At 32.1% G+C, this 25,349-nt stretch overlaps 1 protein-coding gene and 1 long non-coding RNA gene across 2 annotated transcripts in view; one reads left to right on the forward strand and one right to left on the reverse strand.

The window, feature by feature from the left end:
* The first annotated feature begins 2,289 nt into the window (after nucleotides 1–2,289).
* On the forward strand, nucleotides 2,290–5,496 carry LOC111699868 (uncharacterized). The gene is made up of 4 exons (XR_002764840.1): nucleotides 2,290–2,385; nucleotides 3,307–3,375; nucleotides 4,772–4,863; nucleotides 5,381–5,496. It is a non-coding gene; the product is annotated as an uncharacterized LOC111699868 (long non-coding RNA).
* A 1,872-nt stretch (nucleotides 5,497–7,368) lies between these two features.
* Nucleotides 7,369–25,349, reverse strand: part of LOC111699864 (bromodomain adjacent to zinc finger domain protein 2B) — a 50,773-nt gene continuing 32,792 nt past the window's right edge. The window contains exons 21-42 of the mRNA XM_023470618.1: nucleotides 25,163–25,272; nucleotides 24,868–24,980; nucleotides 23,842–23,909; nucleotides 23,062–23,169; nucleotides 20,760–20,867; nucleotides 20,082–20,183; nucleotides 19,538–19,618; nucleotides 19,070–19,192; nucleotides 18,602–18,691; nucleotides 18,289–18,489; nucleotides 17,529–17,668; nucleotides 13,725–14,338; nucleotides 13,030–13,144; nucleotides 11,966–12,221; nucleotides 11,362–11,457; nucleotides 11,062–11,214; nucleotides 10,384–10,778; nucleotides 9,996–10,137; nucleotides 9,864–9,893; nucleotides 8,390–8,599; nucleotides 8,088–8,257; nucleotides 7,369–7,947 (exon numbers count right to left, since the gene is read on the reverse strand). Coding sequence (XP_023326386.1) covers nucleotides 7,797–7,947; nucleotides 8,088–8,257; nucleotides 8,390–8,599; nucleotides 9,864–9,893; nucleotides 9,996–10,137; nucleotides 10,384–10,778; nucleotides 11,062–11,214; nucleotides 11,362–11,457; nucleotides 11,966–12,221; nucleotides 13,030–13,144; nucleotides 13,725–14,338; nucleotides 17,529–17,668; nucleotides 18,289–18,489; nucleotides 18,602–18,691; nucleotides 19,070–19,192; nucleotides 19,538–19,618; nucleotides 20,082–20,183; nucleotides 20,760–20,867; nucleotides 23,062–23,169; nucleotides 23,842–23,909; nucleotides 24,868–24,980; nucleotides 25,163–25,272 — 3,576 coding nt within the window. The 3' untranslated portion in view covers nucleotides 7,369–7,796. The remainder of the gene's footprint in view (nucleotides 7,948–8,087; nucleotides 8,258–8,389; nucleotides 8,600–9,863; nucleotides 9,894–9,995; nucleotides 10,138–10,383; nucleotides 10,779–11,061; nucleotides 11,215–11,361; nucleotides 11,458–11,965; nucleotides 12,222–13,029; nucleotides 13,145–13,724; nucleotides 14,339–17,528; nucleotides 17,669–18,288; nucleotides 18,490–18,601; nucleotides 18,692–19,069; nucleotides 19,193–19,537; nucleotides 19,619–20,081; nucleotides 20,184–20,759; nucleotides 20,868–23,061; nucleotides 23,170–23,841; nucleotides 23,910–24,867; nucleotides 24,981–25,162; nucleotides 25,273–25,349) is intronic.

The raw sequence follows: 25,349 nt of genomic DNA on the forward strand, positions 1-25,349 counted from the left end.
CAGTGTCTGTTTTGAAACTAATGTCCCCTAAACTTGGAGAAGGCTCAACACGTAGAAAATGCCCCAGTTAGGAAATCTTATGCAAAAAGCATTTTAAACCAGGATTTTATAGGAAGATAACTTCCTATACTAGAAAAAATGTATTGAATCCTTCTCAATGAGGTACGCTAATCCTTTACTAATTGTACGGCCATGTACTTCACTTCTTAAGGTCAATCTGTTTATTAGGTACTCGGGGGTGATTTCTGAAAATATTTAAATAAAGAATTAATTTTCCATGTCACTATTAATATCCACTTCTCCTGTATTGTGTGCAGGATTCCATTTTTACAGGAAGATGTATATTTACAGTCTTTTACAGAGCAAATATTTCATCGTTAATAAACTATTCTGAGAAAGCTAAGTAAAAACTCAAGATTCAAAACCTCCCCATACACTTTCACTGTATGAATAGGCCATAATCTCTTAACATTCTTTATCGGTAAACTATCCCAAGTGTTCGCTCAGGCCAATGCACATGGAGAGGTAGCTAAGATCCACCCCCTGATCCTTCTTCATTATTTAGGTTCCCCTTTATTATATCACCATTTTCTAAAGATCCCAAAATTTCTCAAATAATTTACTAGGGTTTTGAAATTTCTAATTCTCGTAACTTAAAATTCCTGATTTGCTTTACTGCAAATCTTTTTGTAAACTTTAACAAAATTATCATATTTTTCAAGATTATCTTCGGTAGGACTTAGCATTTTTATTGAGTACAGTTTTTGTTAAGGTTTACAAGATTGAAGCCGTCCATTCTAATATTTTAACATTTATTTTTAAATTAGAATTTTAACAAAAAAATTTTAAAGAGCAGTGAATTAATTCTATGGTTGTTGTATCTTCTTTTTATCTGATCATTCATTTGTTTTCTGTTCCTCATTAGTAGATCTAGGCATTCTAATCCCTTGTAGTCAAAGGAATTATGCATTTTGACAAATATAAAAAAAAGATTTACAAAAAGATAAGATTTTTCAACTATAAAATTCTTTAACTTCAAAAAATGCTGCCTTTAAAGGCCTTTCTTAATTCTTATGATTTCATAGTCCTGCCCCCGGACAATATTTTCCAGGATATTCAATGCTGTGTCTTAGGTTTAATCTTTCAGTCTTAAATTAAGCTATGACTCAAAACTTGAGTTTAAAATGCGCTTACTATTCTGAAGTTTTATGGTTAAATTTTTTTAATGAGTGGTCCGAGCGCTGCAGCTAGGACAGGCTATAGGGGCCGAGCGCTGCGGCCACATTGTCTAACTTTGACCATGTTAAAAAATGATGGAGGGGAGGGTTTCCGAAAATCGCTCTTAAGGAAATTACCCAATCCTTTTCAATTGTTCGGAAAAATATTAATTGATTAAAGGCTTCAAAGTCGAATTTGAAATGGGTCCGTCCTATTTTTGGACCCCCCCCCCCTCTTATCAATTTTGTACATGAACACTTCAACAACTTCAATTAAATTAGTATTTATTTAGTTAAGACACTTTCTGGGCCAAGCGCTGCGGCTAGGATAGGCAAGGGGGCCGAGCGCTGCGGCCACGGGTTAGGTTAAGTTAAGACACTTTCTGGACCGAGCGCTGCGGTTAGGACAAGCTACGGGGCCGAGCGCTGCAGCCACATGTCTTGCATTTAAGATCCATGTACAAAATTTATAGGAGGGGGGGGGGCGGGGGGTCCAAAAATCTTTCTCTTGGAAATTACCATTTGCGGCATTCATTTTAGATAACACGGAACAAAGCAATATTTCTGTATAAAAAGAGAAATCACAATTATTTCCGAAACAAAATGTGGTCTGCCAGTTTTTTTGTTGCTTTCAGGGGTTTTCAGGGGACAGGGGTTTTTTTTGCTGTCAAAATATACCAGAGAGTAAGAATTTTGGGGTTGTCCTAGAGAACGATTTTTGGACCCCCCCCCCCCTCCTATCAATTTTGTACATGAACTTTCAACGATTTTCAATTAAATTAGTATTTATTTAGGTTAGGCACTTTCTGGGCCAAGCGCTGCGGCTAGGATAGGCAAGGGGGCCGAGCGCTGCGGCCACGGGTTAAGTAAGGTTAAGACACTTTCTGAGCCGAGCGCTGCGGCTAGGACAGGCTAGAGGGGCCGAGCGCTACGGCCACATGTCTTACATTTAAGATCCATGTACAATTTTGATAGGAGGGGGCAAATATGAATTTATTTTTTAACCCCCCCCCCCCTGTTAAAAAATTAATCTTGATGAGATTTTTTTTCGGCTGAAAAATTAAATAGTTTAGTTTTTATTAAACTTTATTGTTTGTATAGTTTAGGACTAGGTTGGTTGTTCTTGTTCTAGCAAGCCTACTCATTGGCACAGATGCTAAGATATTAGGTAAGGTTGTATAATAAGTTGGGTTACTCTGGATGCGCTCCAATGTATGCTTCAAAGCAATAGACACTCTAAATCCTTATATGACGTCACTCCTTATTTTAATGATACTAAAAGTATATAGCCATAGGACTCAGTCCCGAAGATGGATAGGATCGGCTCGAACTGTGCATCCTGATCAACACTGCTATGGTCGGCAGCTCCCAGCTTATCATGGCCCACAACTGGTTTATCAGAACTCAAAATTCCAAACCCTTTAGCTGATAAATTATTTTCTTGTCTCGTTTAACAAATTTTCCTAAAATGATCATACTAGGTTTTAATGAGGTTCGTACTTCGATTGGAGTTATTTAAATAATTATGGGAATGGAACTTTGGTTAAATTATTTAAGTAAATTTAAAATTACAAATTCTCAGTTAAAGTAGCTAAAAATAGCAATGTATCCTGTATAATTTATAAAGTAGAAACGTTTGAAGAGGGTCAGAGTGGCTGAGACGGAATCCCCTGAAATGGGTTAGTTTTAATTTATAATTTAAAAATTTAAATCTGAATACAGCCCTTCCTCAATGGGGCACTGGACCCTTTTGCCCCTTGGCACTAGACCCATGCTGATGCAGGGTTTTATTTGGCTGATAAAATATAAGTATTTAATAAGACAGGATCCATGTCAACCACTCCCACCTTAAAAGAATAAAAAAAATTTGGGCTGCTCACTAAATAAAAACGAACTCAAAAATTGAAAACTTGAATTAAAATTGTCTTTTTAGCTTTATAATTTTAGCACAATCATATTTGTTAAATGTGATGATTGTTAGTTAAGTATCAGTGACGTCATATGAGGATTGTTTAATTGTTTAAAGACGACATTTGTATACATTGGAGCGCATCCATGTATCTAACCTTATATACAACCTTGATATTAGGCTTTATGCTCAGCGGTGTGTGTCAAGCAGGTTGCTACACAGGATGGGTCTCCTGCGTTGGAGCTGCGGGTAAAATGTTTTCTAATTTTCTTTCAAAATTGCGATTTGCGATTTAGTTTCTTAGAAAGTTTTTGAGAAGTTTTACAAATTTCAAAATTACTTTTCTAAACAATTTATATAATTATAGTAATTACTCACTATGCCAAATTACTTTTCTAAACAATTTATATAATTATAGTAATTACTCACTATGCCAAATTTTGACCTTGAGAGCAACTATATGCAAAAAGCAAGCTAGAAACTAACATCTTCAAAATAATTGTTTTTTCTCTCTCTTAGCTGATAAAAGTATTGCAAAGTTAGTTTAAAGAAAATTTGTTAAAATACAATTTTTGGTAAAAGTTTTTAAAAAACAAGCCAAAAGGATTTACTATTTTAGGGGAGAGGGGGAGGGGAATGGAAAATAGACCTAAATTTTGTTCCAAAAAGAAAATGTCACTGGATATTAAGTCCAATCAAGAAAAAAAAAGATTACAGGACTAAATAAGTCATGTCAGCCCCACCAGGAATGGTTTTAATCCTTTTTAAGATATTTTTGGATTAATTTACCTATCATCAATGCAAACGAGGAAACTCACGAGAAAATGAAGAAGTATCTCACCAGTAGTTCCTTCTAATCTTATGGCATAAGAAAGCGCCCTGCATTTTAAATTGTATACATTACTATATTTTGTTAAGTAAAACCAATTAGGACAAGGCGTTGTGATACTTTGAAGTCGAAACTATCTAAGAATTTGATGGCTAACTTTAAGAGTTGTCTATATTTCAGTGATGTGAATGTTATATTTTCAAACAGGTCTTTTTTTACCGCTGAAATTTGCGTTTTCAGCTTAAGACTTCAGAGTTGGTCTAAGAAAATTAAGTCTCAAAATGACAAGACTTTCTTTTTTAAGATCTTTTTGAGGACTTTTTCCAAAGGTTTGTTTCCAATCACTTGAAACTCAATTTTTTTGGTGGTACCTGTTTGATTATTCTTTTTATTGCATGGATGTATGACTAATTTGCAATTTGCAATTTGAAATTACGGTTTTTGCATGGGAACAATATGCATTGCTATTCTTAGTTCAAAACCATGTAAAACTGTTTGACATGACTATTCCGATAAAGTAAGTTCAGATTTACAAAACGGTGAATATTTGTCGAAATCCTCAAATTAAATATTTATTTTTTTGTTCAAGACTGAACAGTTTTAATACAGTGGTAGGTGATTATATCAATACAATGTAGACATCTCTTAATTGCAATTTTGATTTACATTAAACTGGATACACGTAAATCGTCTTCATTGTATTAATATAATCGCCTACCATTGTAGGAAACCGCCCACCATTTTCACTGTATTGTACTGTACAATTTAATTTGTACACACGACAACTATCCACTCAATTTATGTACTCTTTTCTAGGATTTACGGCAGATGCCGCAGTAGCTGCTCTAGTAGGTTTGGGTGGTGGATTAGTACCCCCGGCTGCAGTAGCTGCTTGCAGCGCTGCGCAGGTCAACTTTTATCTCAAATACTTCGTTAAGAGGACTGTTAGCGTTATTTAAAATGACCCTTCATGCTGCGGTACCCTTAAAAGCACTATCCGATCAAGTATTCGAATTAGATATAATTGTTTATAATTTTGTAAACTGATTTTTTTTCATGTGTGGTTTTCCTTCTACCTTGACAGCAGGAAAACATGTATGAATTATCTGAATTAAATACTTTTGACTCAAGACAAACGAAATTTCTTCCACATTATTGATCAGATAAATGTTTTAATGGTACCATTGTGAATCAGGCAAAGTCATTTTAGAAATGAGGGTCACTTTAAATTACGGTTACAGTCCCTTTAAATCAGACAAAGGGAATGGCACGCCTTAGGTCTAAGGTGCTCATAAAAGGTGTCACTTAATCACTAAATTAAAAAAATATTATTTAAAATAGTTAAAATTTAAGTTATCAAAGAAATTAAATCGCCCTTTCATGTTAAACATAACATGCTTTTAGTTTGTACATATTTTTGTTTAGGCAGCGTGTATGACAGTGTGTGCTGCATGTGTGCTTATCCCAATCTAGTGGTGAACTTGCCATTCTAAATGTAAATAATACTGTTCATTTCTCAAATAAACGATACTCATAACTCATTAATGTAACTTGGTAATTTGAAGTTTCCATAGGTGCTATTACATTATACCATTAGGTCCGAAAGCTTGTCACGGAAAAATACACTTTTTACTTGGCTTTCTTTTGCTTAATTTAAACTTAATTGTTTCTAATTGTTATTTCATTTTAATTTAAAATCCATAATAATAGCTTAAAAATCATAAGGAATAGATTGACACATTAAGTACAGCTAAAAACAGAGAATCGTTTTACGAATAGTGTTGTCAAAGTAATTTTTGTAAGGGGCGTATTCAGGAATGGGGGCTTAAATTTTTTTCTTCCGAGGGGGGCCTTAGCACCTTTTGCAACCTGAAAACCCCCTGAAATTAATAGATTTCACTGGCCCAGGGAGGGGCTTATAAATTTTGTTTTATGTGATTTGAATTTAATGCACTTTTACCACAATTTTCGACATCTATCGGGGTTATATGGCATCTGTATTGACTTAAACTAAATTTTCAAATTATTTTCAGATTTTTTTGGTCAACAAAAACTGAGAATCAAGGCACAGTTCATTTTAGCCGAATCTTAGATCCAATTGGCCACTTTAATGACTGCATTTCATGATTGGCGTCAAGATACAAAAAAGGTTTTTAACAATATTGTACACCATAGGGCCATTAAAAGAGGTCAATATGGTCTTATTTCTAAGAAATAAACGATTTAATTTTATGCTTTTTTGGGGTGATTACTATTTGAGGTGGTGGAGATTACCAATTGAGGAGCGCGCTTGCCGCAAAACAGATTTGGGTGGCGGTGATTACTATTTGAGAAACTCTGGACTCCCCCCCTCCTTAGCCGGAGCCCCCATAGCAACCCCCTCCCCTGAGTACGCCTCTAATGCGCCAAATCAAGAAGAACGCTTTCTGTATCAGTAACTAATTGCGTAAAAAAGTTCTTTTCTTTCTAAACATAAATTATTTCATTAAATTTTCAAAAAAAATTCCTTTTCCATTTTTTCGACCGAACCACTATAAAGACGCCACAAGTTACAACTTAACATTATTCAATCCGACCACACCTGTTTTAGTCCGAACGTTGCTTTTTTGCTTTCAAATGTATTTTGTATGCCTTTTAACACTTTTTCTTTGGTTGCAAGTTTAGGCAACGTCATAATATGAAGTGTTGATTTTTTCTAGGCAATTTAGGATACTCTTTCTCATGTTTGGTGGGACACACTGTATTAGTTCGCTTTTGTTATAATCGGGTCAGCATAGGAATAGAGAAGCTGCGATGTCAGAAAGTCATACCAATAATTTTGTATTATTTAAAGGTAAATAAATAGAATACCAGTCTATTTCATCTCTCTGGATTTAAAAAAAATTAAACGAAATACAATTTATTAAACATTAATTTTTACGTTTCACTTTAACACGAAAGTTTACATAGGAGCTCATTCAAAAATATTTAAGCCTTTTTGGTAAAAAAAATATGTTCGTAGAACACAACTTGCGCTATTTAATAAAACAATTTAACATTTAGACGCCAAATTGTTTACAGTTTTGATGTTTTTTTTCTATTGGTTGGAACTTAGAAGGGTAGAAGAGGTAGAATTTTTTTAAAGACAAAATAAGTTTTTAATACCTGGACAATACGATTGAATATCACAAAATTAACATGTAGAATCCATAAATGCTAGATTTTTCTCCAAAAAGTGGCAGTTTTGGCCCCGACATTTCTCCATTTTTGATTCTTGTCTTTAACGTTAAAATAAAATGTGAAATAAGGATTTAAACCCTAGAACTGTTTTAGGGATTGTATAAAAATTATTAAGAAGGTAGTAGGACTAACTGATATTGAACTAATGATTGATTGATATCTTACAATTTAAAGCGAAGCTTTTCTTAAGAAACCATCCGCCATTTTTCTGAGATCCGTTGCAAATGGTTTTTTATCAGTAGTCCAAATTCGTTCTTCTCCAAACTTTCAAAAATCCTGACTATCCCCGTAAACATGACACGCAAAGGACAGAAAAAGATCACAGTTAGTGCATTATAACAACACTAGTACTACATCAATACAAACCAATCAGACCAATTTCTAGAAAATTTTGACAAATTTTGCATAAAGACAAATTTAAATTCTGATTTTTTTAAAACAAAAATTCTGATATTTCCCTCCAAATGTATGAATACTATTTTCGATAGGCAATAAGGTTTTTTCTATTTATGTTTAATTGAGGTAGGTTTTTGTCTGAGAACATTTATCTGATTCTTGGATCAGAAAATCAGTCTTAGGGGTGGAGTAGGTTAGCCCCGCCCAACTGGAGCCACAGCTCATGCTATACAGTGGTTAGCTCCGCCCATCTAGAGTCGAAAAATAGCTTCATAAGATGCCCGGCACGGCCCACTGGACTCTCGTCTTCGTTATACCGTTTACAATTAGAGAAAATCAACTGGACGTCGTCTTTAAATTCATCACGGACTTTGTATCTAAACAAAAATAAAATACAAAACATTATAAACAAAATCATCTGTAAAGATCGGCAAATGTGAATTTTGAATTGGAATTGTGTTTGCCTTTTAAATTCAATTATTATTTGTATCAAATTGCAGAACATGTTGAGACTTACAAGCCTTCATTCAGTTTTTTCTTAATAGTTGAAATGTCCATCGGATTTTTTATAATCTTCTTGTAGGTGGGGAACTGCTTAGTGTTGACGGGGTTAAGGAAAGGCCAGGACTCGTCGTGACCCCCTAACTCAGATAGAAGAGTCTGGCAAATGCTCATATCTTTGTCGATCTAAAATACAAAAAAAAAATATCAATTTAATTTAATTTGATTTAGTTCTATGATAAAAAAATCTCCGAAACAAAAACAAAAATCTGCAAAAATTACTTTTCCAAAATGGTCGTTTGCCAATTAATCTATTACCTTAGGAAGACGGACAGGTTTCTTTTTAGAAATTTTAACCGGTTCTGGTGGTTGGGGTTCCTCTGGAACTGGTTCCTCTTCAGAACGTTTGACATCTTCTTTTCCTGCTGTCCACTCCTCCTCGGTGTTTCTTAAGCTTCGAGCTTTCTTACTCGTCTTCCGGCCGTTCTTTACACTACATCCGGGGCAGTGCCATTTACCACGTGGAGTCTAGTTGGAAAAAAATATAATTTTTTATCTTTAATTGCACTCAAAGCTTAATTTCAATTGACCCACCATGCAAAAATGGCAATGTCCGATCAACTGTACCCTTGCAACCTTTAACTGATCAATAATTTGGGAGATTTTATCGTTTTCTATACTTTAAACGTGTTTAATTCTGATAATTCCGATATATTTTCCTGCGCAAGTCACTTTTGTAGAGAAACTACGGGTGAAAATAATCAGTTTTAAAACTATGAGCATTGATAACTAATTCATAATTGATCAGACAAAGCTTTTAATGGTACTTTTGTGAATCGGGCTTTTCCCATCTTTGCCGGTCCTCCCCTACCACCGAGTAATGTTTACAATATTGTTATTGTTTCTTGATCTGTTTTAATACGTCATAGTAAAATGTAAACAAACAATACGATCCTCTCCTTTGTTAATTCTTATTTATTCTTGATTCGTATGTGCCTGAAGACAACTTTCGATTCGAATTTTGATTTATGTCAAACTTTTAAACAGCATGGAAATTGGATTCCCTTAAAATGAAAACAAAGAGAATATGTCAATTAAAAAGCTTCTCTTTGATTTCTTGTAAACTTAGTTGTAATTCGAAAAAAGCTTGTTTGTCAACAATTAAAACTTAAAGAAAGAAGTCGTCCTCATTGGATTCGATGTAATCACTAATCACTGGCCGACCAAGATAAATACTAGAACAAAACCACTAACTACTTAACATCATTAGGGTTTCAAAATTTTAATTTTTTCAAATTAAAAATTTTAAGTCAAAATATGGAAATTTGATCTTCTTGCTGTTTGTACTAAAAACAGTTAAAAATAAAATGACATGAAAAAAGGCTTAAGGATCTTAAGTTTTGCAAAGGTCCAGCCTAAAATTCGTTTTTTCCAAATTATATCAAGATTTTTTCAAACATTTTTTTAAAATTGATAAAAATAATTGTCTGCTCTTTAAATTTTTATGCCATATTTCAGATGTATCATGCAAATGTTGTATATATATTACATATCACAATTTCTAAACTCACAAGATGTTCAAAATTGTAAAGGAACAAATCAATCAAAGACGACATTTTAGTCACATAACTTTTTAATGAGAATTCTATTGAATAAAATAGCTAAGCGTGCGGTGCATTAGAATATGTTAAGTTTAAGGAAAGTGGATGGACCCATAGACATTGAAAACACAAAATAACAAAAACAAAATGCCCAACATGTGCAGAAGTGCATAATCTAGTTAATAACTGACCTTTTTTAATATTCCATTTTGCCCAAGAGTCTTTAAAAATAAAAATATTATTTATGAAAGAAAAAAATATAGAATAGCATTTTTGATAAAACAACGAGTTTACAACATAATGTTTTTAAAATTTGAATTTACCTTAGCTAGGGGTGGAGAGATACAAAGCTGATGATATGCTCTGGGACAAGCACTGCACAGAACTAAACCTTCGTCGTCTTCATTACCACAAACCAGGCAGTGCCGTAGCCCTGTAGCTTTATTCACACATTCGAAACAGTACCTGCATATGAAAAATTAATTTTTCTCTTTTAAAATACGATTTGTTTAGATCTTTTTTAATTCAAATCTTTTGATATAGAGAGTAGAAACAAGAAAACAAGTGCAATTTTTGGTGTATTTCTTTTTTCTTTTAATCAAAAATGTAAATCCTTATCTATATTTCTTTGACAAAAAAAAGATAAAAGACGACTTTCAATCCAGTTTTCTGGGTTTAACTGTATGTTTAGTTTATAATTGAGTATTTTACCAGTCTCCTTCTGGAATAGTTGTTATTGCAGGTTTAAAACAGTAAGTGTGATATCCTCGATCACAGCCATCACATAGAAGCAGAGCATTCTCATTCTCCCCTCCATGGCAGAACTGACAAGACGCTTTCATAATGGATTTGTCCCAAGCAATCGAGGTTTCGAGAATATAGAAAGCCATCGCGACCTGTGCCGCGTTCTCTGCGTTGGATACCGCCTCGCGCCATGTTTGCAGTCCACGTGGTATTCCTTCGGAGGCTTTTTTATCTGTTTCTCCTTCCTCCATCTTCTCCTCATCATCCTTTCCGTTCTCCTCTGTATCCTTTCGTACAGCATCGTTGTTTTCTTTCTTGTTCTCTTTATCTTCCTCTTCTTCAAAATTGTCTTGATCCACACCCTGGAAAGAGAAATTTACTTTAGATAAAATCGGAAATGGAAATTAAAGTTTTTAACTGGACAATAAGTAATTGACAAATTCAAGAAGTTCAAGAAAAAAAATATATGGTTTTATTCAATAACTTTAAGGTTCATTTGATTCTTATTATAAAGGAGCAATAATCTGGACTGATTTAATAGGTAAATTAAATTATGGCCATTACGCAGTTTGTAATTTTCTAATTTAATAATGTCATATCTAGAGTCTAGACCTGGATGTAATATATTCCAAAAACAAAACCAACCTTTTCATCTAAATCTAATGTTGTGTCTTGTTTATTTCTCTCTGTGCTGGCTGTAATGTTACTTAGACTTGTTGTCCTTGTAGCTCCTAAGGGAGCTTTCAAATATCTTCTCTCAATAGCTCCCTCCAGCTCCAATAGACGTTGCTTCGAAACCTAAACATAAATTATTAAATCACTGTTGCATTTATCTGTGATCTAAATTTTTAAGACTTGTGCTAAAAAAAGATTGAAATCAGCTACATTTACATTTCTTAGAGTGTTAACATTTTTCATGTTTGTTGTATATTGTTTATTGTTTACCTCTACAGTATTTAACCCGTCGCTGTCATCCCCGTCCTCACAGCTGGGTCGGAACTTGAGCGTATCAGCCAGTAGACGGTCAGGTATCTTCCAACCCTAGGCAAATATTGTATAATCTAGGGAAACAAGTTCCAAACCGTGATTTGGCCAAGACATGACACTGAATGTCAGGTTTGGGACATAAGCACACGGTTTGGAACTTTCTTCCCCTGTAATCACTATTCGTAAAATTTGTTAAACTACAGTATATACAATGAGAAAAAGAATAGGAAGACGACTTTTAGACATAGCTATGACTTTAAATAGCCCAATGAATGAACAGACCCATTTCTTTAAGTTCTTAGTAAAACTCATTGCTTTGAAACAGCAGAAAATACACTTAATTATTACTATAATGTCATCTTTCTATTCCATAGTTTTCTAGTTCTCACAGCAGTTTTGAGACTTGTTCAGATATGAACTTTTTTGAGAAGTATCTCAGATCTTAAGATCTAAAAACGGAACTTGAAATAAAACACGTTTGGAACCTTAAAATAATTTTTCTATAATGAATTAAATAATTAGAAAAATGGGTGGGGGGGGGGACAAAATAAATATTACTTACTGGAACTTGCATAGAGGCAGACGCAACTTTATCCTCCAAACTCTCGATCTGCTCAAGTATAAACTTCTCTACTCTTAGAGCAGTTTCTCGTGACCAGGTTCCCTTGATATCTGCTCTTGGTGCTCCAGGTACCACCTCCTCAATATTAGTGGGCGGAGCATCTGAACTAGGGGGGGTGGCACCCGAGGTGGGGGCTGTGAACTCTACCTCCTCAGGCCCCAGTTTATGGGTGGATTCAGCAACGTTCTCAAATCCTCTACAAACACAGAAAAAATCTTTGAAAAACAATTTGCTAAAAATCCTATTTCATAATCTTTATCATTTCAATCCTTAATATTTCAACATTTGAATAATAGAGTTTATAATCTGAAATATTGACAGCTTACGAAATCAGGTTGCAAAGAAATAACTAATAAGGATTAAAAAATCAGACTATGCGCACAGTTTTAATTGTAAAATTACACTCATTTATACCAATCATTACAACGATAATACTAAATAGCTCAGCAAAAAGTTTTCAACAGATACAAAAAGAAGGAAAAATATATTTTTTAATGATTTCTGACAAGTATAATTATATTATTACATATAATGTATATACAGTCAGATGCAATTATCAGATTGAGTAACGGTACAGTAACTAGTAACCAAGTCTGAGGTCGGAATTAATAAATATTGGTTAATCTATAATAGTAGTTCAACTTCAATTACTTACAGTGGTTGGCGTTTCTATTAATAAAATGAAGACGACTTTTCAACAAGCTTTTTTCAAATTACAAGTTCACAAGTAAACAAGAGAAGCTTTTAATTAACAGTTTCAATTTGTTTCCTTGTCTATGTGTATCCATGCTGTTTGAAAACTTGGTTTAGATATCAAAATTTAAATCGAAAGTCTTCTGCATAGTATTGTACATAGGACGAAGACAGTTATAGATAAACTCTATCGTTTTGAAAAATTCCTTCCTCTGTTTGTTTAAAGATTTTTTATTTTAACGCTAATAATTTAATTAAAATATTTTCTAATTTTGAGACAAATTAATTAATGAAAAAGAAGATTTTTTTACCTTCTTAAATTAGTTAGAAGATGCTGCTCCCTAGTTCCTCTAGGGTGCAGCGCAGCTTCTAGTTGGGTTAATAAGCTGCTCTCAACAGGCAGCTTCCACCAACCGTAGCATTTTTCTAAATAGATAGATAGATGGATAGGTAGATAGACAGATAAATAGATAGATAGATAGATTGATATAAATATGATAAGATAGATAGATAGATGGATAGACAAAGCCAGATAGATAACTAGATATAGATATGTACAGAAAGATATAGATGTACATTAGACAGATAAGACATACAGAGAGACACACATATAAAAAGGTAGATAACATACGGACCAATGTATAAAATACGCAGACTAACAGAACAATAGATAGAAATCAATAGAAAGTATAGAAAGCAAAATCAAAGATGGATAAATATAGAATTTAAGGAACTGAACCTTTCATTAATCTCTAATCCCCTATATATACCACATAGATTATTGAAGATCTATTAAAGATCTACGATATCCGGTTCAAAGATATAAGGAAGACTGAGACGAGTAGTTAGTTCCTGAGTATTTACGCCAATGTAGGTATACCTAGCGGGAAAAAGCAAGAAAAAGTGAACATGTGGAGTGCAGATGGAGAAGGAAGAAGAAGATGGACATTTGAAATCATTAACTATGCCTCGTACCATTATATTTTATAACAAAAAATATTTATACCTAGCGGGATAGGCGTTCTCTCAGTCTCCTTGTTCAGATTTTTCAGTATATCCAGTTTGCTTTCCAACATAGCTATATGAGTAAGCGCCTCTCCACCCCGTCTACTCCGTCCTGGGTGGAACTCATGTTCTCCGTCCCCGGAGATAAGGTTGAACCAGGGTTTATCCTGGTTCCTGTCTGCATGGGTGGTTCCGTAGATACTGTGCTGGTTCTCCTTGGGGGTTATAGAGACAGAACCATTGAGAATCATCGGGGAGAGAGACATGTTAAAGTAGGAACTGTGATTAAATAAATTCATCCGTTCCGCATTTGGTGTAACTTTCGGACTGTACTTACTCTCGTTCTTTGGCGCCTCTTTCGGAGTAATGGAAACCTCAGAGCCGAGTTTTAAATCAGAGATATTGTACTTTTCCTTAATAGGAGTACTACAGAACAGTTGGTTTTCCTTATTTTCCTCCTCGGTTTTAACCAGCTCCGGGTCTAGTTTTAGCTTTTTGGAAGGTGGAGGGGAGAGGGTTGGGTCGGAGCTAGGTTCCTCCAGTTTCCAGGGCTCTCCGGACTCAATCCCCTCTAGATATATACCTCCGGAGTGTGCCAAATGCCAGTATCTTCTCCTAGAATAAAAACATTAAATCATTCATCATGGATCAGACGAATTGAGTGTTCGAGGGTCTAGCAGCCAAATATATACTATATAGGGTTTCCCAATAAAAATCAAGTGATATAATTTTACTTAATTAATTTATTGTAAGAATCACAATAATAAATCAAAATTATTTACAAAGCCGATCTGGAAAACTTCACTTAATTCTTATGTTTATTGGGACACCCTGGTATACATAAGAATTATGAGTATTCTTGGATAAATATATTTATTCATAAACCAGGAAATCTAGATGTATATAATGTAATCAGATTTATTGCAATACAGCACAATCTAGATGCATATAATGTAATCAGATTTATTGCAATACTGCACAATCTAGATGTATATAATGTAATCAGATGTATTGCAGTGCAGCACAATCTAGACGTATATAATGTGATCAGATTTATTGCAATATAGCACAATCTAGATGTATATAATGTAATCAGATTTATTGCAGTGCAGCACAATCTAGATGTATATAATGTAATCAGATTTATTGCAATATAGCACAATCTAGATGTATATAATATAATCAGATTTATTGCAATATAGCACAATCTAGATCTATATAATGTAATCAGATTTATTGCAATGCAGCGCAATCTAGATGTATATAATGTAATCAGGTTTATTGCAATGCAGCGCAATCTAGATGTATATAATGTAATCAGATGTATTGCAGTGCAGCACAATCTAGACGTATATAATGTGATCAGATTTATTGCAATGCAGCGCAATCTAGATGTATATAATGTAATCAGGTTTATTGCAATGCAGCGCAATCTAGATGTATATAATGTAATCAGATTTATTGCAATGCAGCGCAATCTAGATGTACATAATGTAATCAGGTTTATTGCAATGCAGCGCAATCTAGATATGGTTTCAGTGGAATGGACAAACTTATAGAAAGCAAAAAAGGTATTGGGGCAGGGGTCCAAATTTTCCATCCAAAGTCCCAAATGTAGATTAATTGATATTAGGAGCAGAATTCAACCATGTTGTTATTGTAAACAATTGGAACTACTATGCCAAGTTGTATAAAACATTCCATACTGCAGAATGTTTACTGTAAGGGAGGGTTTTTCTTCTTTATATCAAAACTTATCTCTTAAGGTGATAACTATTATGTACATCTTTTAACACCCCAAATGCAGAACATATTTCTGAAGTGTAGTACTACCAAAGTTCATAATAAAACATGAAGTATGTGTTCATACCTCCAAATGTACTTTCAACCCCGATATCATTTGGTATCAGAATATGGACCCCTGTATTTGCGTAATTAAAAAAATCATGGTATTGACATATTTTAAAAAAAGTTAATAAATATAATAACAATGATTTTAATGAATAAAAAATCTGTAACTGAAAAAAAAGATAAATGCAAAAATTCAGTAAGAAAACTTGATGTCGAAAGTATGTTAAAGAGAGAGAAAGAAAAAGTTAAAAGACAAGAAAAGGACATAAAAGTATTGATGAGAAATGTGAATGAATAAATGAATGATCGAATAAGGGCTAATTACTTATTTATTCAATCTCCTACTTACTTTAAATGAATGATATGGATATAGAATTCTGTTTGTTCTATTCCAACCTAGATCTTGACTTTCTCCTACTACAAGAAAGTTTGAGAAGAAAAAAAAACAAATATATTTATAAATCTATATCTATATAATATATATATACAATATATATATAGATATATATGCATTTGTCTTATTTGTTGGATTGTTTGGATTCCTATTAAACCAATCAGACTCAACAATATTTTTGGACCTCGAAAATTTTTGAATGGCTATTTTTTTAAGTTCATCAATTAATACAGAAAAATCGAATATTTTTTAGCATTATACTAGGAGGTTTAAAACCTTAACCGGGTTTCGGCACAAACTAAAATAATTCTTATTTTATTAGATTTATCTAGACAAAGTTAAATAAATGGACACTGTTGACGAAGTACAAGGAGCGAGGTAGTGGTCTTTAAAGGTATCTCTTGCAGTATAAAAGTATAAACATATATTAACAATAATTCTGATTCTGAATATTCTTATATTTCAAACTTTTATCGTTCATATTTCATCCTGCAGTGCATTAGAATTATTACCAAGATATTTCTCAGTAAATATTCTTCTTTTTATTCTTCTTTAAACCCTCCATTTTATTTTATGCTCCTTTTGAAACTTCTTTTTAGACTTCTTTTTAAACTCTTATTCTTCGTCATTTTTAACTCTTAGAATTCTATTTAGACTTATAATCGTTTTTTTATACTTCTTTTGAACTTCTTTTTAATCGTCTTTTCATACATCTTTTAAACTTCTTTTTAATCATCTTTTCATACTTCTTTTAAACTCTTTTTGATTGTCTTTGCATACTTCTTTTAAACTTCTTTTTAATCGTCTTGTCATACCTTATTTGAACTTCTTTTTAATCGTCCTTGCATACTTCTTTTAAACTTGTTTTTATCGTCTTTCATACTTCTTTTAAACTTCTTTTTAATCGTCTTTTAATACTTCTTTTTAGAATTCTTTTTAAACTTCTTTTTAGAATTCTTTTTAAACTTCTTTTAAACTCTTTATTGCTCCTTTTAAGATTTCTTTTAAAATTCCATAATATTGTATTTCTTAACCTTCGTTTTATTTTCCAGTTCATTATTCTTTTTATCCTCCATTTTATTCTTCTTTTTATCCTCCATTTTATTCTTCTTTTTATCCTCCATTTTATTCTTCTTTTTATCCTCCATTTTATTCATCTTTTTATACTCCATCTTATTCTTCTTTTTAAACTCCATTGTATTCTTCTTTTTAACCTCCATTTTCTTTTTCTTTTTAACTTCCATTTTCTTCTTCTTTTTAACTCCACTTTTTATACTTTATTTTATACTCCTGTTTATACTCCTTTTTAAATTTCTTTTTAAAGCTTCTTTTAAGACTTATTTTTCAAACTATTTTTCTTTTTAAACTATTTTTAAACAAAACTTATTATGAGTACTTGGAATCACGTTGACAATCCCAGTAAGAATTGACTCAACGTGGGAACTTTAGAATTTACTGACATATACTCTAACCTGTATCTATCTATCCTCTAACCTGTATCTATCTATCCACTAACCTGTATCTATCTATCCTCTAACCTGTATCTATCTATCCACTAACCTGTATCTATCCTGGCCGAGGTCGGAGGCTCTGAGGCTATTGTTGAGGAAAACGAGCTCCTCTCCCTTCTTCTTGATCAGCCTCGAGACCTTCTCAATCTTCTTCTGCAGATCCTCAGCATTCAGCTGTCCGTCCTCCTCCTACCAATCAATCAAATAATGAAGATAATTTCATTAAATTAATTAATAGTCATTTCATTAATTTTAATTGATTACTTGTAAAAAATCCTCTTGGCTTTCAATCAAATATTCCTTGTTCTTGAATATGAATGAATAATTGAGTATTTATTATATACGAGAACAAGTAATTAGGGGGATTAGGAAAACAAAGATTTCACAATTCTAATAAAACCACCTCCTGGCTAGGAGCATAGGAGTTCACCAAATAAATCGAAAATAGACATTTTGGCAGAGTGATTAACATCATAATTCATCCTGAACGCAATTGATGGCTTGTCACAAACTTTCCAATCCACATATCTTTGCCACCCGATGGTGTGACTGGACCTTTGATTTGTAAAGCTTGCATATTTTGATATAACAGATTTCTGAGTTTGAAATAACAAAGGATTATGACGTTGGGTTGCAAAGATATAGGGATTAGAAAATTAGAGTTTGGCGGCAAAGACACAATTTCTTACTAAGAATTACTCAACGTCACATGAAAACCCTTAAGAACCAAAACTAAAACTAAGTATTCTAAATAAACCAACGTTTTCCAAATTCCCTCTTTCCATTTGAATCAAAATTTAAAAACTTACATCTTCTTTTCCTTCATCTTCATCTGATACGTCCAGCTCACTCTCCTCTTCACTCTCAACTTCCTCTTCCTTCTTCTTCCCTCCTCCTTCTCCTCCTCCTCCTCGGCCACCCTTCCTCTTCTTCCCTCGGCCTCGACCTCCCTTCGAAGTTACCTCCACAGCCTCCGGTTTAGACTCAGATATACAGGACAGGCTGTCCTCCTAAACAATGTCTCGTTAAACATTGTTTTAATCTAGTGAAAACTTTCGATTCACAATCGGGACTTTAAATTTTGATTTCTTATTTTTTATGGAAAAATACTTGGAACCGAACCTTATCTTCTCCGACCTCACTATGGTTCTCTGATTCTCCTAAAATAGATCCGCTCTGGTTCGTACCTTCCTCAAACCTTGATACTTCAACCTGAAACAAAAGAAAGCTCGAAAAATAAAATACAAAAATTACGAAAGACGATTTTTTATTTCTTGGAAACATTTTTTAAAATTAAACCAAGGAATTGAGTCTCCGCCACAAACTCTAATTTTCTAACCTCTAAAACTTTGCAACCCTATGTCTTAGACCTTAGATATTTCAAAGTATGAAATGAATTCTCTGTAGGATAAAATTATATAAGTTTGAAATATCAGGAGGCAAAGATAAAAGAATCAGAAATGCGTAGTTTGTGGCAAAAAATTAATTCCTTTTAAAAAAATACAATATTTCGTTGACAAACCGGAACAACGAAGAAAATGGCCCAGTTCTCTCCCTTAACCACTGATAAACTAAAAAGAAATAAGTTACCTTAAACTTATATTTTCTGTTGTGCAGAATCCTGAGTTTTTTAGCTTTGTTGTCCAGAGAGATCTTTCTGCGCTTGACGGACTGAACGTTCTCCATGGTATTCTCAATCTGGTTCACGACAGCCTAGAACAGTCGTCATCAAACATCGATAAAGCAGACAAAAACTTCAAACTGTATTTTTCTATTTCAAAAGACAAAAATTTCGTTTATATTTTATTGTAAATTCTAGTTTATAGTTTTTAAGCATCACATTTTCTTATTTTCTTAAAATTATTTTCTTTATTTATATTTTCATTAACGTATATTTTTATCCATTGTGGTTTTCATACATTTATCTTTTTAGCGATTCAAATGAAGATCGTTTTTATCTATCTATTTTTTAAATTCTTTTTAAGAATTTCATCTTTTGTAGATCTATTTTCAGAAAATATTAATCTAATTTTGTAAAAATGTAAAATTATTTATTACCTTATTGTTCAGCAGTTCGTTGCAAAGAAAAGAAAGAATAGCACACTTCTCAGTTGGGTTCAAACAAAGAAAAGGTTTGGCCTGAAAAAAAAATGTTAAAAAAGACGAATATTTTTACAGTTGTTTAATAAAGAATTAATTTCTAAATCTGGCCAGTTTAAAAATTATTCTAGGCAATTTCTGTAAAATCCTAGCGAAACACATTTACTAAATATAAAAAATAAACTTTTTTTCAAAGAATAACTAAAACCCTTTTGCAAAAGGGGTAATTTTATTAGTTATAATTAAAGACATTCCAAAAAAAGCTTCGCCGCAGAATTTCTTCTGGAATTTTGAATTTTAGCTTGGGAACCCAGCTTTGCCTTGAAAATAAACTTTCTCTTTAAAAATTAACCCATTAAATTTAAATTTTGAAACCAACGAGTTCCCCAATCAAAATTTGAGGCAAATCGGTCACGAGGTTTATGAGTAATGATCGGTCATACAAAAAAAAACGTAACTGATTACTACTTTGAATAGATTTTTTTAAAATCTAAAATCTTGCCTTTATCCATTCAGACATCTGGAAGGTTTTATTCTCTTGAAGGAGCGCCATATAGGAGTCATCAGCGTTTACAAACGGGCCTTGTATTGCTTCCTTCTTGTCCTAAATACAGGTCAAGTTGTAAAAGGAATTGTTCAAACATTTAAAAAAAAGAAATAATACCAATTTTTAATTTGTTCTATAAAATAACTTCAAAAAGGGTGTTATGTAAAGGAATTTCGTCTTTGCCACAAACTTTGATTTTCCAATCCCAATACCTTTACAACTCAATGTCATAGAACTTAGCTATTTCAAACTGTAGTTTTTGTCAGATCAAATAATCTAAGTTTTGAATATCAAAGGTTTACGCAATCTGGTTGTAAAGATAAAGGGATTATAAAATTGAGTTAGTAGCAATGAGTCTCTTTTTATCATAACTTCATTTATTGAAGGAAAAAAATGATTTGAATTTTTTATTTGCAAGTCTCGTATTTATCCTTCAATAAAACTAGAGGAGCTACGAGGTCACAAAGTCGAATTTTAAGCTCGCATGAATCCTATCTTTTCCTGTTCAGTTTAGTTAACAGTTATATGTAGGATTTTTTGTTAAACATTGCTCGAGCATTAAAAGGGGTTGGAAAACAAAAGGATTTTAGGAAAAATGGAAAAAGTGTAAGTTTACATAATTAGATCAATTACCTTTGGTTCAGGGGGAGAGACTCCATGAAAAAGCCTGATCTCGTACTGTGCTCGGGATCGGATAAAAATCCGCAATATCTCTGTTATATTTGTGTTCGTTACATCAGCCTAAAATATATAAATTTAAAAGTTTTTCAGTTTGAAAGTAGAGTAAAAAATACAAGTTTTTGTGATAAGGTTTCTCGATTCGGGTTCTCCTTAATCCTTGAAACTGTTGATGTGAGGAAGAGAGTGAAAGAAACCCGAGCAACACAATATATATTATATATATTATAATTTATATGTATAACTCAACAGTGAATAAGGGGATTAATGAATAAATAAGTTAGAGGATGAATGAATAAATGAATGATCGAATAAGGGGATTAATGAATAAATAAGTTAGAGGATGAATGAATAAATAAATGATCAAATAAGGAGATTAATGAATAAATAAGTTAGAGGATGAATGAATAAATGAATGATATGGATATAGAATTCTGTTTGTTCTATTCCAACCTAGATCTTGACTTTCTCCTACTACAAGAAAGTTTGAGAAGAAAAAAAAACAAATATATTTATAAATCTATATCTATATAATATATATATACAATATATATATAGATATATATGCATTTGTCTTATTTGTTGGATTGTTTGGATTCCTATTAAACCAATCAGACTCAACAATATTTTTGGACCTCGAAAATTTTTGAATGGCTATTTTTTTAAGTTCATCAATTAATACAGAAAAATCGAATATTTTTTAGCATTATACTAGGAGGTTTAAAACCTTAACCGGGTTTCGGCACAAACTAAAATAATTCTTATTTTATTAGATTTATCTAGACAAAGTTAAATAAATGGACACTGTTGACGAAGTACAAGGAGCGAGGTAGTGGTCTTTAAAGGTATCTCTTGCAGTATAAAAGTATAAACATATATTAACAATAATTCTGATTCTGAATATTCTTATATTTCAAACTTTTATCGTTCATATTTCATCCTGCAGTGCATTAGAATTATTACCAAGATATTTCTCAGTAAATATTCTTCTTTTTATTCTTCTTTAAACCCTCCATTTTATTTTATGCTCCTTTTGAAACTTCTTTTTAGACTTCTTTTTAAACTCTTATTCTTCGTCATTTTTAACTCTTAGAATTCTATTTAGACTTATAATCGTTTTTTTATACTTCTTTTGAACTTCTTTTTAATCGTCTTTTCATACATCTTTTAAACTTCTTTTTAATCATCTTTTCATACTTCTTTTAAACTCTTTTTGATTGTCTTTGCATACTTCTTTTAAACTTCTTTTTAATCGTCTTGTCATACCTTATTTGAACTTCTTTTTAATCGTCCTTGCATACTTCTTTTAAACTTGTTTTTATCGTCTTTCATACTTCTTTTAAACTTCTTTTTAATCGTCTTTTAATACTTCTTTTTAGAATTCTTTTTAAACTTCTTTTTAGAATTCTTTTTAAACTTCTTTTAAACTCTTTATTGCTCCTTTTAAGATTTCTTTTAAAATTCCATAATATTGTATTTCTTAACCTTCGTTTTATTTTCCAGTTCATTATTCTTTTTATCCTCCATTTTATTCTTCTTTTTATCCTCCATTTTATTCTTCTTTTTATCCTCCATTTTATTCTTCTTTTTATCCTCCATTTTATTCATCTTTTTATACTCCATCTTATTAATTTATATGTATAACTCAACAGTTTCTAAAAACAGGGTTCATATATAAAGAGAACTTGTTAAAAAATAGTTGACTCTACAGTTTATTTGGAAACAAGATACTCTACAAATACACTCAACTTTTCTTTTGCTTTAGCTAAGTCTTTATACAGTTTTTTTTCCTCCAGCAGACTTTCGAGGATTTATAGAGGGTTCTTACACGATTCACAATGTTACCCTTTAAACATTTAGTGGAGCAACAAAGAGGAAAAATATTAAATTTAATTAGATTAGTTTTTTTAACTCTGCTGAATGAATTCAAAGTCACTTTTAAAGGAGAAACCACAATTTGAAATTATCAATTTTAAAATAGAAACACTAGGATACTTCGTAATTTTGCTAAGATGAAGGTTTAATGAGTCATGATTATCATCATCATCTATATAATAAAACAAGACATGCGTATATATGTTCCTTGTAGTCGGCCGAACGGCTGGACGGGCATTTTTTTTTGAGAACCCAGGCGTATTCCGGGGGTAACTTAGGCTAAAGAAAATTCAAAAAAAAATTTTTTAATTTATTTTTGTTTTTTTATTTTATTCCAACGGCAACGCCGGGCACTTCAGCTAGTTATTAAGATAATGTTTACCTGTCTAAGGTTCTGGCCTAGGATAGTCAGCTGTTTGAGAGGATTAGGTACACCAGGGTCCTCTATAGCGCAGACAACAAGATGGGTCAACAGAGACAATAGTTCTTCCTGGACATATTAGACAATATTAGACATTAGAAAATATTAGACAATATTAAACAATATTAGACAATATTAGAAAATATTAGACAATATTAGAAAATATTCGACAACATTAGACAATATTAAACAATATTAGACAATATTAGACAATATTAGACAATATTAAATAATATTAGAAAATATTAGACAATATTAAACAATATTAGACAATATTAGAAAATATTAGACAATATTAGACAATATTAGACAATATAAGACAATATAAGACAATATTAGACAATATTAAACAATATTAGGCAATATTAGAAAATATTAGACAATATTAGACAATATTAAACAATATTAGACAATATTAAACAATATTAGACAATATTGGACAGTATCAGACAATATTGGACAATATTAGACAAGACAAAATTATGGGTTAGCACAAAAATCAAGAATGAAGGAAAAGATTTTAAATGATCAAAAATATAGCATTTTCTTTTTCTTTTTAAATTTTCTTACAATATTTAAAATTTCAGCTCTTTTTATATTAAGCAAAAAGAAAACAAAACAAAATTTTTTATTCCCTGTAATTTTGCCATTTGAATATTCGACTATTTTTTTCGACAAATTTATCATTAGATGACTGATGTGCCCTGAGAGGGTAAAATATTGACAAATATTTGTTCCAACCTCCGATTCTATGTCTTCATTGAGAAGACCCGACTGTAATGTTGAAATGCTGGGTAAGCTCTCCATATCTAGGGAAAACAAAATTTGATATTTTCAGTTTTAAAATTGCATTTTTTAAGCTTTACTTTTCTTACAGGGACCGTTCAATTATTTGGGTAATTTCATGGTAAACTAGTTAGCCTATTAGCTATTTATTGGTATTAGTCTTACTTTTCAATGATATCTATGACCGGAGAAAAAGCCGATTTATCGTTTAGAATTCCAGCGGAAAGGTTTGATACCTTTGTATTTAAACTTTTTTCAATAACAAAAGCCCAATCAAAACTAAAATTATCATACTTCATGTGTCAGCCATTATATGATAAAATATAAAAACTTTTGATTTTAGAATAAGCATAAAATTAACGTTTTTCATGTTGAAACATGATTTAACAAATTAACGCATTAATACAAAGACGATTTTCTCTCTCAGACAAACCGGTTCCTAGATTTTAACTCTTCAATGAATCACGGGGGATTTCAAATGTTTAAAATAAGTTATATTTTGAAAATAGACAATTTAAAAATAATTTGGAATGACAAATGACAAAAAGCATCAAAAAGTGTCTATAAAAAGATACCAATACCTTTGCGCTTGAATTCTGAATGATAAATCGGCATTTACTCAGGCCACGGTTGTCTTTGAAAAGTATAGACTAATACCAATGAATAGCAAATGGGTTATTTACTATTTAGTTTACCCTCAAAGTCACTTTGAGAATTTAACGAAAAAAAATGCTAAATAAGCAACTTTTTTCGTTAAAAACATTTCTTCTGAAGGAACATAAAAATGATTTAAAAACCAAAAAATTAATGAATTGAGTCTAAGCCACAAATTCAAATACTCTAATCTTTGCAACCTGATAGTGGACACCTGGAATACTACAATGGGTTGGAATTTTGTAATTCGATTAGAAAATATAAGTTTGTGGCAAAGACTTAACTTCTTTGAATAATAAATTTTATTAAAAAACTTATTGCTTTTACCAAAGCTAAGTGTTTCTCCAAAGTTATGAATGAACTCGAAAACCATGAGAAGGTTAGCGTATCCTTCCCCAGATAGCTTCAGGCCGGTCAACCGGGGGATCTCAGGCAGACACCTAGGCAGCAGTTCATTAAAGGGACTGTTCACATAATTTCAAGTGGATCTTCGGCCTCCATCGAAAGATTTACATGTCCAACTTACAATAATGAAAATTATGAAAATATGGAGTAATTTCAATCTTTTCTTCGACATCATTTTGTTTTTTATTTTCATTTAAATTTTTAAAATCTTGTTTACTTTGCTTCGCTAATTGCCATATCTTCGATCGGTCGTTTCATCTCAGAGAGTATTTCTAGTTCCATCCTTCTAGTTTCCATTCTTCTCTCTCTCTCCTTCTCTCTTTCAACCTAGATTTATAAATATTTAGTTCCATTCTTCTAGTTTCCATTCTTCTCTCTATCTCCTTCTCTCTTTCAACAAAGAT

This window comes from Eurytemora carolleeae, unplaced genomic scaffold, assembly GCF_000591075.1.
Source record: "Eurytemora carolleeae unplaced genomic scaffold, Eaff_2.0 scaffold330, whole genome shotgun sequence".
Classification (NCBI taxonomy): domain Eukaryota; kingdom Metazoa; phylum Arthropoda; class Copepoda; order Calanoida; family Temoridae; genus Eurytemora; species Eurytemora carolleeae.